We start from the raw sequence: 18,049 nt of genomic DNA on the forward strand, positions 1-18,049 counted from the left end.
CCTCATATTTCCAAAATGAAAACCTAACTTAATAAAATGCTACTTATGCCAATGGCAGCAAAAAGAAAAAAGGAAATAAACCCTCTAAGAAGAACATCTGGCCGTAAAAGAGACACATCCCACGCAATTTGGCCACATATATGACTTGATACACAGTTCACTAGCTAGCTAGGAGACAGGAGCATTCTACACATCGTCACCACAAACTTTAGACTCCTATATAAGGCGCTGGTAGACACTCGCAAAACTACAACACAAAAGCAACTAGAGAGTATATATGGCAGCGTCACCACTGCCTCGCTGGGCTCCTACGCCGAGCCCGTCCAGGCCAATCCGGTCGACGTCGAGCACCATCGTGACTTCATGGCGCAGCTGGTCGTCGTGCCAGTTAAGCCCCATCTTCTTCCCACGTCGTAGCTCCGAGCCATCGACGCCTTCGCCGGCCAATGGGGTAGCTGGCGACTGGAGAGAGGAGTCTCGCGTGTCGGAGGTATTTCTCACGTGGGAGGATCTATCAGTGACGGCCACGAACGGGAGAAAGGGCCATGTTGTGATCCTCGACGGGCTTAGCGGGTACGCGCGCCCCGGCGAAGTGCTGGCTCTCATGGGTCCTTCGGGCTGTGGCAAAACTACTCTGCTTGATGCCCTAGCTGGTATAGCTTCTCCTCCCCCTAAAGGCTCGAAATTAGCTTCACATGTTCAACTTTGGTTAACTTACACACTTCGCAAATAAAAAAGGAAACAGTTTATGCTGACATGCATGATTTTGTACTGTGCGCTGGGTGGAGTGTGCAAGCTAGTAAATTAATGAACGCGATGTTTGATAAGTTCGGCGAGCAGTATATCACGCAGGCACTTACCGTGCGGAGGGGGTTGAGATTCATTTTTACCAGGCAGAAAGGGGGTGTGTCGAGTTGTCCTGCACCTGGACAACATACACAGGATGAACTTGAGGACGCCATAGTGTAGCTTGGAAGAATCGAGATGGTGAGTAGTAGTTATATGTCGATGGTGATGGGTTCGGGGTCAGATGAGCACACTTATTATTTGGTTATTAGTAGGGGTCAGCCAAGGATGCATGCCTGCTAACTAATACTCCATCGTTCCAAAATATTTTTCCACTTTTTTGGTGCATTAATTATACTTTAATATATGTATCAAATTATAGGAAAATACATCCATGCTCATGGGTGCAAAAAAAATAGTAGTTAAAAAAGGGCAAAAAAAGTCGAATCCTTTGGAAACCAAACATGATAAAGTATTATACTCGTACAAAAATATTCGAACTCGAAATGATTCCGATGGTATCCATGATGACAAAATCAAACAAGCATGGATACCATTGGAACCATTTCGAGCCCAAACATTTCTATACAAGTACAATACTTGATCTTCTTTTGTTTCTAGGAGGTTTGGAATTTTTTCCAATATTTGAAATTATCACAAATTTTGGAGTTTACCCCATGTGCCAAAAAATTGCGTCCCAAAGTATATGGATTCAGAATATATAAATGGTATCGTTACATTCATATTGCAAATATCTTTTATTTCATATTTTTTCCTACAAATTTTGAAAAATATATTATAATCATAAATTATAGTCAAAGTTATAAATTGCTAACCAGCAAAATTTAAGGATGCATTACATTTTAGGATGAAGAAAGTACTATTTTTAGTTTCTTACTACTAGTCCTACACACAAATAGCCGCATTTGCATTGTTTCTCCACGTATACTACAAAATAGAGCAGCATCCATGTCTATTAATATGTTTTTTAATTCCCAATTATTTTATTATTTTATTTGATTGATTTCATGTCAAGGTATAGAGCATATAACAAGTATGGACATGCCAGTTTTCTCTTTGAAGCTACGAGACATGATACATGTAAACTGTGGCGATGGAGGCAAATCAAAGCTAATCACATGCACAAATAATAATATTTTCTAAAACCACCCAACAATTTTATAGTGTAGGGGCACGTTCTTTCAGCAGTTTCCCCATAGCTAAGTTTTTTTTTATGCATTTCCTTCGTTTTCAAATAATTTGCTTAACTTTTTTCTGGATACAGACATATCTACGTACATTAAAAACATGTCTAGATATAATCGTACGCATCTTATTTTGGGGAAGGAGTCTATAAATATTTGTATGCTTATTTTATTAGGATTTCGATCGATATAGAGAGAAATAGAGAGGAAACCATGTGCTTTTGTTGTAACATGTTCAAACATCACATAAGCGCATTGTCCCCGACATAAGGATCTATATTAAACCAAGGTAAACAATGTTTCCATGTACAATTTTTATATTAATAACGCACAAGGTATTAAGCTAGTCCAATTGCGTATGTTGGTGCAACCATTATTTGGAGAATAGAGATAAGCGTGAATGTGGGGAAGGGATCAGCTGGCATGATTTTGAAAATATATGAGCCCCGTAGCATGCATGATTGTATTTCTCACTCCTTTTATACAGGGATGTAATCAGATCAGGTCAGACCAGATTTTTCCGTTAAAAATATCCCCTAGAAACCAAGATGGTTAAACAAATGCATCCAGAAAATATTTTAACCTTCAGAATTTGATAGTTTTAAATGTAATCTTGAACATAATTTCTAAAATATGTGAGTATTATTTGTTTCAAAATAAATAATCAGTGGCCAAGTTTGTCGATTTAGAAAATAAAATATTTAATCCACCTAGAAATAGACATTCCGACCTTTCTAATCATTAAATTGCACAAAACAGTTCAAATGTGCCAATCAAGCCATAATTGCCAACCTAGAAATACAAATATTCCCTTTACTGCTTGGATTTTGATATCTTTCATTTTCTTTGCTAGAAGGCATTCATATCTTTGTTGGTCCTAGTAGCTACTTCATCCAAATCATATCTTTTTAGGATGTACTAGGAATCTAGGATCCTCGGTTAGATATATATAAGTGGTATAAGGTTTTATGTACGTTTCACGGTTTGAACCATTCCGAAAATTTTCAGCCAGTAAGAACATTACCCAGGAGGGGTCGGTAAAACGGGTTAACGGGCGGTAAGTCGGTAACCACGATAATTTGTCCGGTAACCAAAACCTTGGTGTTTCTCAGTCTAATGAGAAGCAAATTGAATGCTTTTTTTAAGTATACAAAAGAACTCCCATGATTATCATTTGTTTAATTAAAAGGATTATCAACTTGGAAATAAAAATTGGTCCAGTGAGAACATTTCCTATTACTATTGCATTTTGCTCTGTATTTTCTGCTCTTCCACATGGGTACTTAATACTCAGTATCTGTGTCAGCGCCGGCCGTACTTACACTTTTTTTTGTGGGTACTTACACTTCATCTATAGGCGTAGTAGTATCTTGGCTGAATACATGCTTATGAAAGATTGCTGCACTAGCCAATTGAACCAAAAGTCCGAACTGATGAAAAGAGACTAGACAGTGTATTTATATTCAACAGCTTAAACAGGACGACTTGGGCCGAGCATGAAAGGGAGAGGAGACATCATGATCAACGGTCGGCGTGAGAAGCTTGCATTTGGCACCTCCGTAAGCTGCCCATACCGTGGATTGTTTGCGTGTTACTGCCTAACTAGCAGAATGCCCGTGCGTTGCCACGGAACAACAAACGCAGCAGTTGATACCATCATAATTCAAATCACGTAACACACATGCTAGTAAGTGTGACATGTAAAACACTTAATAATAAAATAGAGTTGATGTAACTCATACATGTGAGGCACCATAAAAACATAGGAATTTTTTTAACAGGTTTAACTTCTTGCTAGAACCTGTGGAGGGTTTGATCCTTTGAATAGAGAATATACACTCAACTAATAGCTGAGAGACCAATATATCTTTTTTTCCTTCTTATAGAAATTTACCACATGATGAATACTTGTTTTTATCATACCACAAAAATCTAAATCTTAAGTGATCTAGATCATGTAAAAAAAAATATGTACAAATGCAAATTCATGTTTGAATAGTAGTTGATTTAAGCGTCCGTTTGGCTGGAATTATTAAAACGGAGGGGATGGATGGTCCAAGTTTTGGAGGATGGTGTTTTGTGTTTTATTTGGTTAGAAAGATATGAAGTGGATGGGATGGTATCCGTTTACATGTTTCTATTGGTCAATTAGAATCGGCACAAAAATTGGGCACACAAACTTTTTCTTAATTAGGCCAAACCCAGGCGTAGTTAATACAAACATAAGTCACTTCAAACTTATTTAAACATTGATGTGAAATTAAAATCTATCGACTCCCTCTATCCCATAATATGTAATAACATTTTGTATTATAGGACGGAGGGAGGAGTAAAGTAAAATGATTGATAAACTCAAATTTGTTCTCAATAAAGAATGGCTCCAAACACATAGTTTTGTTGCTAGTAATATGTACTTTGTTACAATTCAACACCACGAATATATGACACTTTGGTAGCTAAAAGATATGCAAGACAGTAGGGGGACTGCTTTATAAAGGATCTAGAACTGTTCTGTTCTCACACAAGTAACACATTTGCCCCTTGTATCCTGTCAAGTTTGCCAATCCGGCACACTCCAACACTAAGTCACTGCCCAAACATTGATGATTGGGCTTGATTTACTCAAATAGTAGGACCTGAAAATAATGAGGAAGTGGTACAAAAATGAAGAAGATAATAAACAGATTGTGCTAAAGAATGTCAGAACTATTATTGAAGAACAAAGATGTGATCTCTTGTTAAAATTCTAAGACTCCAAGGAGCTCTTAGTACCGGCTCTCAGCAGATATAATTCATCATCATAGACATACTTTGAGGATGTCAAATGTAACCGAAATTGCAGCAGGAGGGAGGGAGACACATTAATCAAACGAAAATTAGTACTGGGTAAAAGTTCTGAACCCATGGTACAAACACTTAAAGTATTTTTACGTCACCAAAAACAATGAGCAACAACTTTCCTACCTGAAAAGTTTTCGGCGCAGTAATGATCAGAGAATAAGAAACAACAACCACTGCATGCAAATAGTACAGTATACTTGTGCAAGACTTTTAACTGAACAACAAGAGGTGGTTCAAAATCTGATATACGTAAGTGGTACATAGACATGACATTGTTCAGTTTAACTGGATGCATCGGTGAAACCTCCAAGTACTGAAGGAGAACACCCAACGTGTAGGCTCCTTTTCTTCACCTGAAAGTCCATGGATTACATATTAACAGTTTGATCCATCCATGCTTGTAATGGACTTCATGAGAGGTAGAGACTACAACGCCTCTGACTGGAATAAGCTGCATTATCATAATATCATTAGCGATAAATTCTTTTGAAAGAGGTGAAATAACTAAACAATCTGTCATGGCAGGATGTGAACTCTGCAAAATGAACCAATTTGTCGTAATAATTGTTTATGACCTACGAAAACATAACAATCACAATGGTCAGTAACAAAGAGAAATCACCAAAGAAATAAACAAAAATTCTAGAGTTAGCAGAGAGCTTGCAGGCTCATCATCATTACTGCAGGGTTGACTCCCCCTCCGAAAAAGTAACCACCCAGTTTATCTGTAGCAACGCCGCCATTCCTCTGTCCTCACTTCTCAGTTGCACAAGCCGATCCCATCTCTCCATGTAGGTGGATGGTGCTTGATCTCACCCTACTACAGCGCCCCTACGCCCCCATCCTCGATCAAGCATCTTTATCACTGCCGGCAGATCCTACAAATATTGAGTCCAATTTGATGAGGTTAGACCGGCAGTTGGGCACAAAAAGGAATAAATCTAATTATCAAAGAGAAAATACAATGAAGAGCAGAGGACGAATCGTAGAGAAACTCACCTGAATATGCCTCTCCCGTCCTTGGTCGAGGCCATTGCCGTCCCTTGGTTAGGCTCTTCTTCCCAGACTCACCTACTACTGCTGCTCTTTCTCTCTCCACCCAAAAACTAAATCCCCAAACCAACAGCGACAGAATCACGCGACGACGCCGATCTTCTCATTCCTCTCGCCCATAAACCCTAGCGCGAATCCTCCAACTTCGTCCCGAACCATCCCCGTCGTTCGAGGAACCGATACAGAGACGAGGTAATCCGGTGGTGCGCCGGACCAGGGAGACAGTACTTGGTCGTTACCGGCGTTGCCTTCTTGCGAGCAGATCAAGATGGACGAACAGAATATTAGAAGTATTTTTTTGGAAGGACTCCATAGATCACGCGAGTAGTTTCAGAAAAGAACGGAAAAGCCCAACAACAGGAAACAAATTAACAGAATCGTGCGAGGTGATAGGATAGTCAATCGTTCCTAATACTCAGGCTGGAGAACTGGGAATTCCGGAGAACTGCGCTTGCGGAGAGTGCGTCTGCGGTGGCATATTTTGTAATTTCTTCGACGTGTGACACCAAAGCTATGGCCGATTTTCTTGGTAGGATAAAGACGTGTTAGTTGAGAAATAGTAGGATTGAGTTGTTTGGTAGGATAAAGACGTGGGGGGTATTATTGTCCATCCTGAAAATGTGACACCAGGCATTCACCAGTTTGCTCTTAATAGTAGAGATAATTTCTCTAACCTCCAGACGCATGCATGATGCACTGATGCATGTAATCACTGTAGGCATACGTGACCCAAGAGAGCGTGCTGATGACGACGCTGACGGTGGCGGAGGCCGTGCGCTACTCGGCGCAGCTCCAGCTGCCGGACTCCATGTCTCCTTCGGAGAAGCGGTCGCGCGCCGACGATGCTATCAAGCAGATGGGGCTCGCCGCGGTAGCCGACACCCGGATCGGCGGCCGCGTCAGCAAAGGCATCAGCGGCGGCCAGCGGAAGCGGGTGAGCATCTGCATCGAGCTGCTGGCGTCGCCCTCGCTCATCTTCCTCGACGAGCCGACAAGCGGGCTCGATAGCGCCGCGTCCTACCATGTCATGAGCCGCATAGCCCGGATCGCCCAAAGAGGTGGGATGACGGTCGTCGCCGCCGTCCACCAGCCGAGCACGGAGGTGTTCGAGCTCTTCCATGGCCTCTGCCTGATGGCCAACGGAAAGACGGTTTATTTCGGTCCAGCAGCCAAAGCTATAGAGGTACGTTTAGGCAACTAGCGAGAGTGTTCTTTCTCTGCACTAGTAAACGTGCACGTGTAACACACGTATTAAATAATATATTTTAATTTTTACTTATCTTTTACTGAGTTGCTTTTTTATGGATTTTTCATTCACTATGCGACTTAAATATGTCTAATGGGTGGACACTATAAACGTGTGTGTGCATGATTCGGTTCACCCATATCACGAGGTAAAAAATATTACACCCTCCAACCCGATTTAATTATCGCAACCCATACATTTAAATGTGATGTCCCTCATCTTCGTCTACCAACGTGGGAGTGCGGAGGTTCGGTTGCTTCAAGCAAAAACTGACGGCACGATAGCTCCGAATGTCGCTATCCTCTTGGGGGTATAATCATTTGGAGAAGATAAATATCAGTAATCTTATTTTTCAATTTGGAAGCAAAGTAGACCTTCAAAATTCTAAAATCCTAACATAATTTATTTTTCCGAAATTCCCTAACATAACGTTTTACATCCTTGCAAAAATATAAAAAAATCGCAACGGGAGAAGCACTTCTCTCTCCTCGATCAGTTAGAGCATCTCCACTCGTCTCCCCACAGAGCCCCCCACGGCCACTTTTTTTCATCCGGACGGCGAAAAACTGCCCAGTCAGGCCCCCGGTTCCTCGTTTTGGTCCGGATTTGAGCCTATTTTCGTCCGGACTCCCCATGCCATCCTCGGTTTCCCGGGGGTCTCCCGGGGACTCCGGATGAAGCTAAACCAACCGTCCACGCCCACGTGTCTCCTCTTTCGTCCGGATTCCCCGAGTCATCCTCTTTTTCCCCGAGAAACGCCGCTTGGGAAGCACACGACTGGGAAACTACTCCTTCCCACGCCAAATCTTCCTCCAATCCGGACGAAAATTTCGCTGGATTTGGGCGTGGGGAGCGCCAACGAGTAGGGATGCTCTTACAATCCCCACTCTCAAGCTTCCTCTCCGCGCACACCCGCGCACACCAAAAAAAAAAAGCTTCCTCTCCGCGTAAAACGTTATCCCCTGGCTGCCGCGTCCATCGCCTCCCCGCTGCCGGCAGGAGGACCGGGCTCTCCCCTCTGCCGGCGCGAGGGCCACCCTGCTAGTGCCGCAAGCTCTTCCCCTCCATGCCTTCGTAGCGCTCCCGGGACGGCTGGCCCTTTCCCTACTACCCGCTGATGTCGCCATTTCCAAGCGTGGTCAGCATGCCCTGATCTTGTTCGCCCCTCTTCGTCCATTCCAGCCGGAGAAGAGCCCGAGGAGGCGCTGGAGCTAGCTCCACCCTTCCTCCAAGCATCCACAGACACAGATCCCTGCATAGCCATATGCGCAGATGCATTCGATGTGCAGCTGGAGGCGGATGAAGTGCTTCCACCGTTGTCGAGTCTGTTGCTTCTGATCTAGGTTCGTTTCTGCTTATTTACCTTTTCTAGAGCATTTATTTTGGCCTGCTGCTTCTCAAGACACTTCAATTTCTGTCTTGGCAAGCATCCCACTGAACAAACAGTTTCATAGATGTTAGTCTTGTGATGAAATACTTAACTGCGCATTCAGAACACTTTCCAAACCTGTTTTTAGTCCCGATCAATTCCTAGTAAAATTAATGCATTAATTAATTGTTCCCCCTTCCTTTCAGCAAGGATTATTTCGTATTTATCTCTGTACAAGTCATCAGCCTACAAAATTTTATCAACTGAAACCATCGTGATTGCAAAAGTGCAAGTTTCTTCAACAGCCATTGTTTCACAAAATAAAAAAATGCACAAGATTAGTTTTTGCTTTGATGCATGAAACAGATTAATAATAATTTTTTGACTTGCTCGTTCTTGATAGCTCCTATATGTTTTAAAGTAGTACACTGGAGCACAATTCTAGTGCGCCGTCGGTGAGGATTAAAAAAACAAAAAAGCATAGACAAATTGGAAACAAGAAGTCTTATTACCACAAAGAGATCAATATTATTCTTGTTAGAGACATTGAGAGGCCTATGTACCCAGCTGAAATCAGGTGATATTGAACAGTTGGAACTTAATTAGAGCACAGCTCTGTAGGGTAGTAATGCTAGAGATAAGCAGAATCTACTACAGAAGCATGGGTAACTCTGAATGTCAGTGCCAAAAGAGAAGGCATTGTGCTGTGTCTAGAAATCTAAAGTATGCTGGTATTGTTCTATTGTGAAAGATGCTGATTGTGTCATTTAAATGTCTAAAATTCAGGTTTATATTGAGTCATTATTGTCTGGGCTGCTACAAAGAGTCAGTACTCATGTAAGTGGTCAATGGTTTCATACAGTCATGTTCTAAGGAAGTAAGATGTGGATAACAAAAGAAAACAAGCCTCGGATCCAATACATGCGCTTGAAGCCCCAGATATAGCGTCCTCCAGCAAGCATGATAAAGAAGGTATGTGCTTGCTTGAATTCCTCAATCGCTAGCTTGGTGAATTACTTGTTGCGACTGGAGGTTGACTACTACTATTACATATGCCACTTGCATTTGAGAAAAATCAAAGATACCCGAAAACTGTTTGCCTTGTACCATATTGTTGAACATGAAAATTTACCCTGAATTCAGCTTCGATTCATGGATCTGAATATTCAAACATTTCAAACATAAAATGGAAATACTGCCAAATGGACAATAATAAAGTGAATATGTAGTTGTTAAAAACCATCGTGTAATACATTCAGCTCTGAATAGCAAAGCGAAGAAGGCATATTGAGAACATAGTTGAGCCATCCCATGCTTTATTTTATTACAGAGTGGGGTAATTATAGCCATGGATGTGGCAAGCTTAAAAAAATAGTGACTCTGCAAGTAGGTGATAGATAAGATAAGACACAGTACCAAGTTTTGAGAGATTCGGCATAAACATAGAAATGACAAATAACAATCACACATGCTTTATGTTTATCATCAGCGGCACCAAAACTATTAAGCACCGTGCTCTGAATGTAAAATTGGTCAAAAACTTCCTGAAAATGACCTTTATTGTTGATAAAATACAAAAAGAAACTCTGTATAGTCACTGAATAGCAAAGCATCCCATGCTTTATTTCAGAGTGGGGGTATTATAGATACAGATCTGGTGACTTGTACAAATCAGTGACTCATTTATATCCAGCATCGACGTCCATCCTCTTTCATGCTTATATATAGTTTGGTCTGAACTGTACCTGCAAATGAACAAGAAACATGGTTGCAGCAAATATAGTTATGTAGATACAACAACATAGATGCAAATAAACCTAACACACCTTCTTCACTCCTCTAAAACATCTCGATAGACAATGTTTTTGGTGCTTTTCCCAGATTTATCAACTTCATTGTTCGGCTTGGCCAAAATCCGTGTCGTCTTTCTTGACACTCCCCTTGACAATGCAACATATAGTTAGGATGTCATCTCTATTTAGTGCATACCGTTCTCTGTCCCTCTGCCTCTTTATTTCTTTAGGGTCTGCATAGATACATGACATAGATGAGAATTTAAGCACCGTTAGGGATCATGAGGTATTGGTTGTTGATATTATATTTACCAAAGGAGTGGTTGTTGCTTATATCCCTGAACGGGGTCCGTGGCCCGTTGCGAGCGTTAGAAGCCATATGTAGAATGTATGTAGAAGATGAAAAAATGACAGCACAAAGTTTTATAAGAGGCCCAGTACTCTCACTTATTTTGACGTCCACCAGAAAACCTGCCAAACAGGTATAAGAATAACCCATGACAGTGTGATTTACATATGGCTGGAATTTTAATGCATTATGATGTAGGTACAAAGCACCAACAATAGACCCAACTTGAATTTGTAAGAACTCATTATGTTTATGCATTTACATTTCAGAATCATGTATGTCGACACGTACTTCACGGAAAGAGACATCCAGGGCCGGTCTACATGTTGATTGACTGAAGAACCAGAATATCATACCTCGTATGAAGGTCGAGGTCGTTGGCTGCAGGTCGCGGTCTCCAGGGCGATTGCCACGGCGAGTTGCGTACAGGTTAGGTGGCGCGTGGGTCAGTACGGCGCATGGCAGGCCTGGTAGTGCATGGTTTAGGATGGCATATGACAGGCTTGGCGGCAAGCAGGCAGGATCGTGGCGGCCTGGAGGCGGCGGGCGGGAATGGCGTCGACAGGCAGGGAAGGAGGTCGCGGGTAAGACAGGCGCCGTGGAGGAGGCGATCGTGAGAGCAATCAGTGACAGGCGCTTTGGAGTAGGTGATCCTGAGAGCAATATTAGTCCACCGTTAATTCAGATTCTTGCCTTTTTTCCTGGAGCGCTTTGGAGTATGCGATCCTGAGAGCAATATTACTTCACCGTTAATTCAGCATGTTGCCTTTTTTCCTGGAGCGATGGTGAGAGCAATTAGTCCATCCACCGTTGATTCAGGGTTTTTTTTCTGCTGGTGGGCGTGGATGTTTGGCGGAAGTTTTCGTCTGCTGGGTGTGCTCCGCCCTGGTAATCGCTGGGTGCACAATTAGCTTTAATTGGCTGCATCTGTGACGTTAGTTGTACAAAGTGGAAACGATCGGACGGTTATGGTTGATTCATGTACGATTAGCCGGGTGCACTTAAGAAAGATCAAGTTTGCTTGTTTAATAGTAGTGGAGACTCAGCTGCGCATAGGGATGTTATAGGATTGGATCGGATTTTACTGTTATCGTATTTTCTCGATAAATTCGAAACGGATGGGATAATAGCCGGTTATGGATTTAAATACGGATATATGAGATCGTGGATTCGGAATGGGAATGAAGCGGACTTATAGCGGACACAAATATGATCTGATATGCAGCGCATAAGTAGGTCGGCAAACCATACAACCAAAAGTAATTGATAAACTAGTTTATCAAAACACTTATAAAATAAAATATCCTGAAATCTTACGAGCGGCCGCGTGCCGGATGAACGTCCCGAGCATACGCACTAGAGGACAGCTATTTAGTCCGGCTGTCAATGAAATGGTAGGCTAGCTGATATCATGTGTTATTTTAAAAAAACTGTAACTTTTAAACTGTGCGGTAAAATTATAATTCGTTTTCACTACTAAAATCTCCATGACGAGAGCTTCGAAACTAGACCACATTTTCATATGTTTTGACGATTTTTTTAACAAGCAACTTTGATGCGCGAAAGATCAATTTTATTGTGCAGCAAAATAACTTTGGTGTGCGACAAAGCAACTTTGGTGTGCAACGAACATGTATACTTTTTGGTGCACGAAGACACAACTTTAGTGCCCGACAACAATTTTGGTGTCCATGGGAGCAATTTGAATGTGTGACGAAGCAACTTAAGTGCCCTGCATAGCAACTTTGGTGCCCGGCGACGCAGTTTTTGAACCCTGCAGAGCAACTTTGGCGCCCGACCGAGCAATTTTTAGTGTCCTGCGAGCAACTTTGGTACTCGGCCGAGCAATTTTAGTGTCGAGTAACATTAGGAGTTGTTGCTGCAGCTGTTGTGAAGTCTACCATCGTTGTGAATCAAGTGTTTTCATTGCACACCAAAGTTGCTTTGCCGCATACCAAAATTGTTTTCCTGCAAAACAAAGTTGCTATGTCGCGCATCAAATTTGCTTGTTAAAAAATTGCGTCGAAACATATGAAAATATGGTCTAGTTTCGAAGCTCTCGTCGTTCGGATTCTAAAAGTGAAAACGGATTGTAATTTCGTCGCACGGTTTAAAAGTTATAGTTTTTTTTAAACGGCAAAGTGATATGAGCTAGCCTACCATTTCTTTGACAGCTGGACACATCTTTCCGTTTGTGTGAGCACTTTCCATTTTGGTATGACCGCTCAGAATGACCAACGGGCATGCAGCCGCTCGCTAGACGTATCCATAAAATATGTGACACAATAGAATGAATATATATAACGTAACCACATAAAGAAATTAGGTTTATATGGATGCATTAACGCCAAACACAAGATCTAAGCTAACACTAAAGCATGCATATATCCGATACAGTGACTATGGAAGCGAGCTATTTGTTAACAGGTAAACTAGGCAACTCACTAATTACTGAACATGTTTTGTTATCTTCAAGCTTTCGGATCCAAATCAGATTATTAAGATAGAAACCATCAAATAATTATAAATAATTTCGGATAGGGATATCCGGGCACAATTTTTCATACCATATCCTATATCGTATCCAATGTCAAACTGGATACTCTAAAACGGATTCGGAAATAAATTCGGCGCCAATATTATATACCCTATTTGTTTGCGGCCCTACCTACACACCCCTATCTATGACATAGGTGCTTGCATCAAGATTCACGTTGATTCATTTCTTTCACTTTGTAGCAAATTGTCTTTTGTGTTTCTCTTAAATAAAAAAAACATATGAACCTAATACTTTTCAGATCACTGGAACATTAGAACTGAAATGTGTAAAAAATAGTTTAGGTTTTGTTGATACCATATAAATATAGAAATTGATTTTTTGTATTAAGTTTTTTAACATATTGATATTGAAGGAAAAAAAATCTAACTTTACCTTTTGCAAATCCACAATCTATTTTACTATATATTGTACACCTACCAAACATAAAGGTTGTATACTTTAAACTTTGGGAGAAACTGAAAGAGCAACTTCAAATAGTGTAGGGTTGTAGATGAGTCCCTGCGTAGGCACAACTTTTCCTACACATAGCTACTCAAACTAACTTATACTACCTCCATCCCAAAGCTTAAGGCATTTTTTTAAAAAGTCAAACCAAGTAAAGTTTGATCAAACTGTTAGAATAATCTATCAACAAATATAATATTTTGTAGATACCATACGATAATATATTTTATTATCTATTAATAATATTAATTTTGTATTTTGCATATTAGTCATTTTTCGTAAAAGCTTAGTTAAACTTGACATAGTTTGACTTTCTAAAAATAATATAAGCCTTAAGCTTTGGATAGAGGTAGTATGTTTTTAGGACCAAACTACCTGCATCACTACTTTTGAAGTAATGTGTGCCCCTTTGGTACTTAGGGGATATTTGGTTTGTAGGATTCTATGGACATAGGCTCAGGAAAAAATGTTGGATTGAGATAGCGTGCCATATTTCTCACAAGAACTGAAAAACATGAATCTCTAATAGAAAATATATCTTTGCACCACAAGAAAAATACAAGAACTTTCCTGACTAGTTGGTTGGCATATTTGTCCCAAAAATTGAGTAATTTTATGTTAGGTTACACTCCATGGAATGTTGTTTGGAATGAAATGAAAGGTAGATTACATTTAAAAAAATCATGTGGTTTACAATCCTAGAAAGCAAGCTAGCTCTGTATGTAAAATAGCATAATAAATGTTATCCACCGAAATTTATATTAATCTCTTTGGACCAAATATGCCCTAGAATATGTTAACAAGATAAATTATGTTCGTTGGAATACCATGTCACAATAAAACCACATTTAGTCGATTCATACTGCTAACTAAATGGTATTGGAATTTCAAGGTTTGCAACCTAAGAAATTTTCGCCATTGTAAGGATCAGTTTTCTTAATCCTAGATGATGACGGGTACTGAGTTTTTTGGCCTTGGCTACTTTGCTGGTGAGAAAAACATAGATGAAAAGAACAAGAGATTTGGAGAGAATAGGGTGCAATAGTTATTCCCTTTCCAAAGTTCAATTCTTCCATGATTTCATCTTGCAAAATTAATCCCCTTTAAGGCCATCATAATAAGAATTGGTTGCCAAATTTAGTAGATGTGCATAGCACAACTTGAGGGCGAATTATTCAAGTCCCTATGATAAAAAAAAATTCACTATATAAATATTGTATTTGCAATAAAATAAAAAATTGTAGTTTTGTTGTTTAAAAAGGGGGAAATTCGCTACATGACACCGTTATTTTACGTCGTTTACTTAAACACACCTCTCAATTTTATCTTTGTCAGGTACCATTATTATTTTGCGGCACATTTTCCAGAACACGCCACCTATCCAAAAACAGAAAGTTTTGCATTTTCTCTTCAAAACTAGTCGTAGCAATCACCCAAGCCAAAAGTGCATTTTTTCCGTTTTGGATAGGTGGTGTGTTCTGGCAAATATGCCACAAAATTATAATGGCACCCAACAAAGACACAATCAGACAATGTGTTTTGGCAAACGCCAGAAAATAACGGTGTCCTGGTGTTGTGGGTATACTTCATAAGTGTACCATCGACGGTGCCTAGATCCGGCAAGCTCGGGTGACCCATAGACGGTGATGGACCATATGCCACCATCACCGTCTATGGGCCACCCGGGCTTGCCGAATCTAGGCACTATCGATGGTACACCTATGAAGTATACCCACAACAGTAGCCCCCAGAGTTCTCCGAGATTCACCTCTTGTTTCCATCTTGTTCGAATCATCTTGCTTCCGACAATCCTTCAGATAACTTGGGGAAACTTGAAGAACTCCAACTTCATGATTCTTCCTTTTCCAGCTCGCATGTTGGAAAAATTCTTCATCCCGCGGGACTTCATCCATCGACCTTATTTTTACAACGGATCTTTGGGTTACTCCCATGCAGAGATAACGGCTCGTTGTTTTGAATCCTTACCCGGAACCATGAAAGATTCAAACGGTTCCGCCAATCTTGGCGCCATTTTGGGTAATTTGAGCGGTAACTTATCCTTAGCCATTTTTACTGTTGGATGATTGACACGTGTTGAAAACCCTAACGGCAAATGTTCCCTTGAAAACATTGCAAGGTTTATAAGGTCAAAAATTAATTGATCGCACCATACATGCATCATTCGAAGCTATAAAGATGTTTAACTGCTCATTTAAAGCGCCTATATAACAAAATATGATATTTAACACATGTGGTGTTTTTGTTTAAACATTACTCGTGTATTTTCTAAGTAACAACATTTGTTGTTGATTGCGAGACATTGAGGCAGGCATTCGCCAGATTCTAGATTTATTTTCAATCTCTTTTAGTTATAGGTGTGAGTTAGGAAGATTAATGTGCATGGTTATGTGTGGGTTGTTGGATGTTATGTTCCAATTATTAAAACAAAATCTACAATGTGTACAGAAACACTCATGCTGATTTGTTTTACTTGTAGTTCTTTGACTCTAATGGATTCCCATGTCCAATGAGGAGGAATCCATCTGACCATTTCTTAAGAATGATAAACACGGACTTTGAGGTATGAAACGGATCTATCAAAGCTTTCCATTTTCTCTTGAAAATTTAATGCACCATGAAGTTTGAAGGCGTGTGCATCATGTTTTTATAGGAATATGAGGAAGGATCTACTATAAATGTGCCCCACGCTGCCAACGTAATCCAAACTTTGATGGCCTCATCCAGCTCTCTTAGTATATTAAGTTCCGAAGTGGAAGTAAGTAGGAATATGTTTGTTTGGATGAAGATTCAATGCATCTTATTATCTTCGAAAATTATATATGTCTCGATTATATGTTTTTTTTTGTTTTGACGGTGTTTGCTTGCACAGGGTGTGTCTATAATTCAGAAAAGACAAGCTACATTCCTTACCAAATCAGTTACGCTAACCAAAAGATCGATGATTAACATGTACAGAGACCTAGGCTACTATTGGTTACGCTTTGTTATCAACATCGGTCTTTTTCTAACCATTGGGACCATTTTCTTCAATGTTGGTGACAGCTATGAATCAATACAAGTAAGTTGTCAATTTCAAATTTGTACGATAAAGAAGTGCAGTTAATGAGTACTAATGACCTATTGCTCTTATTTCTTGATCATTTCAGGCACGAGCATCCATGCTTATGTTTACTTCTACCTTTGTGACAATGATGGCAATTGGAAGTTTTCCATCATTTGTAGAGGATATGAAGGTGGGCAACATTATCCTTTCATCTAAACAATTTTTTTTTCTTACGAGTTTGTGTTAAATCGCCATTTTCTAATGTAGATATTTCAGAAAGAATGGCTTACTGGACACTATGGGGCTACTGAATTCGTAATAGCCAACACACTTTCATCAACTATATTCTTGGGCCTCATTTCCATTCTACCCGCTGCAATAGCATATTACCTAGTTGGGCTTCAAAGAGGAATTGACCATTTTTCCTTCTTTGCTGCAACTCTGTGGGCATGCAGTATATTAGTCGAGGGTATGATGATGATTGTTGCAGCAATCGTGCCTGATTTTATCCTAGGTGTAGTCACAGGTTCTGGGATACAAGGTTTATTGATGCTAAATGCTGGTTTCTTTAGGCTTCCAAGTGACCTTCCAAAACTAGTATGGAAGTACCCAACCTATTACATATCATACCAAAAATACACAACTCAAGCATTGTACAAAAATGAATTTTTGGGCTTGGTGTTTGAAAATATAGGTGGTGCTGGAAGGTTCAACATTAGTGGTCAGCATATACTGAAGAACAACTTACAGGTGGAGATGGGCCACTCTAAGTGGGTTGATCTTGCAATATTACTTGGAATGAGTATCCTCTACAGGTTTCTTTTCTTGATCATTATAAAGGTTTCTGAAGTTGCAAAGCCCGTGATAAAACGGTTTATAGTAGAAGTGTAAATTATTTTGTTTCTTTTAGTTAAAATTATACTTTTGTAATCCTATCATAATGTAATTACCTTGCCATACGTGTAATTATTAACGTAGTTGTATTTTTATATGTTTATGAACTCTCAAGTAAACTGCCATTCTATACGACCAAATAAGTTGTTCATCGCAAAGTGTTGAACTCACATGCTGTGAAACTCATGCTTTTTATGAAATATATTCTCATCAGTTAGTTGTGTTCTACTATTATGGATCAAACTTTTAATGATGATAAACTGCACCAACAAAAATAGATTATATAGGGTCCAAATCTTATAATATGCCAAAACAACAAACCCCTGGTGTTGACACTTCATTCTCTTATAAAAGCAAAATATATTTGCGGTGTGAGGTGAAGTTCCCGTCGCTACGACACGTCTGTAGTGATTTCGTCAATCTCAAGATCTGCTAGAGTGGTTTC

The 18,049-nt window shown here is 40.1% G+C and overlaps 1 protein-coding gene and 1 long non-coding RNA gene across 2 annotated transcripts; both read left to right on the forward strand.

Moving 5' to 3' along the window:
* The first annotated feature begins 267 nt into the window (after nt 1–267).
* Nucleotides 268–17,714, forward strand: LOC124676475 (ABC transporter G family member 1-like). Its single transcript, XM_047212525.1, has 8 exons — nt 268–653; nt 3,471–3,550; nt 6,604–7,068; nt 16,144–16,227; nt 16,318–16,422; nt 16,537–16,725; nt 16,814–16,900; nt 16,978–17,714. The coding sequence occupies exons 1-8, from the start codon at nt 278–280 to the stop codon at nt 17,599–17,601; spliced, it is 2,010 nt and encodes a 669-aa protein (XP_047068481.1). The 5' UTR covers nt 268–277; the 3' UTR covers nt 17,602–17,714.
* LOC124676476 lies at nt 8,108–11,395 on the forward strand. The gene is made up of 3 exons (XR_006993650.1): nt 8,108–8,474; nt 9,287–9,472; nt 10,912–11,395. It is a non-coding gene; the product is annotated as an uncharacterized LOC124676476 (long non-coding RNA).
* Nucleotides 17,715–18,049: the final 335 nt, after the last annotated feature.

The sequence above is a fragment of the Lolium rigidum genome, chromosome 7 (genome assembly GCF_022539505.1).
Source record: "Lolium rigidum isolate FL_2022 chromosome 7, APGP_CSIRO_Lrig_0.1, whole genome shotgun sequence".
In the NCBI taxonomy this organism is placed as follows: Eukaryota; Viridiplantae; Streptophyta; class Magnoliopsida; order Poales; family Poaceae; genus Lolium; species Lolium rigidum.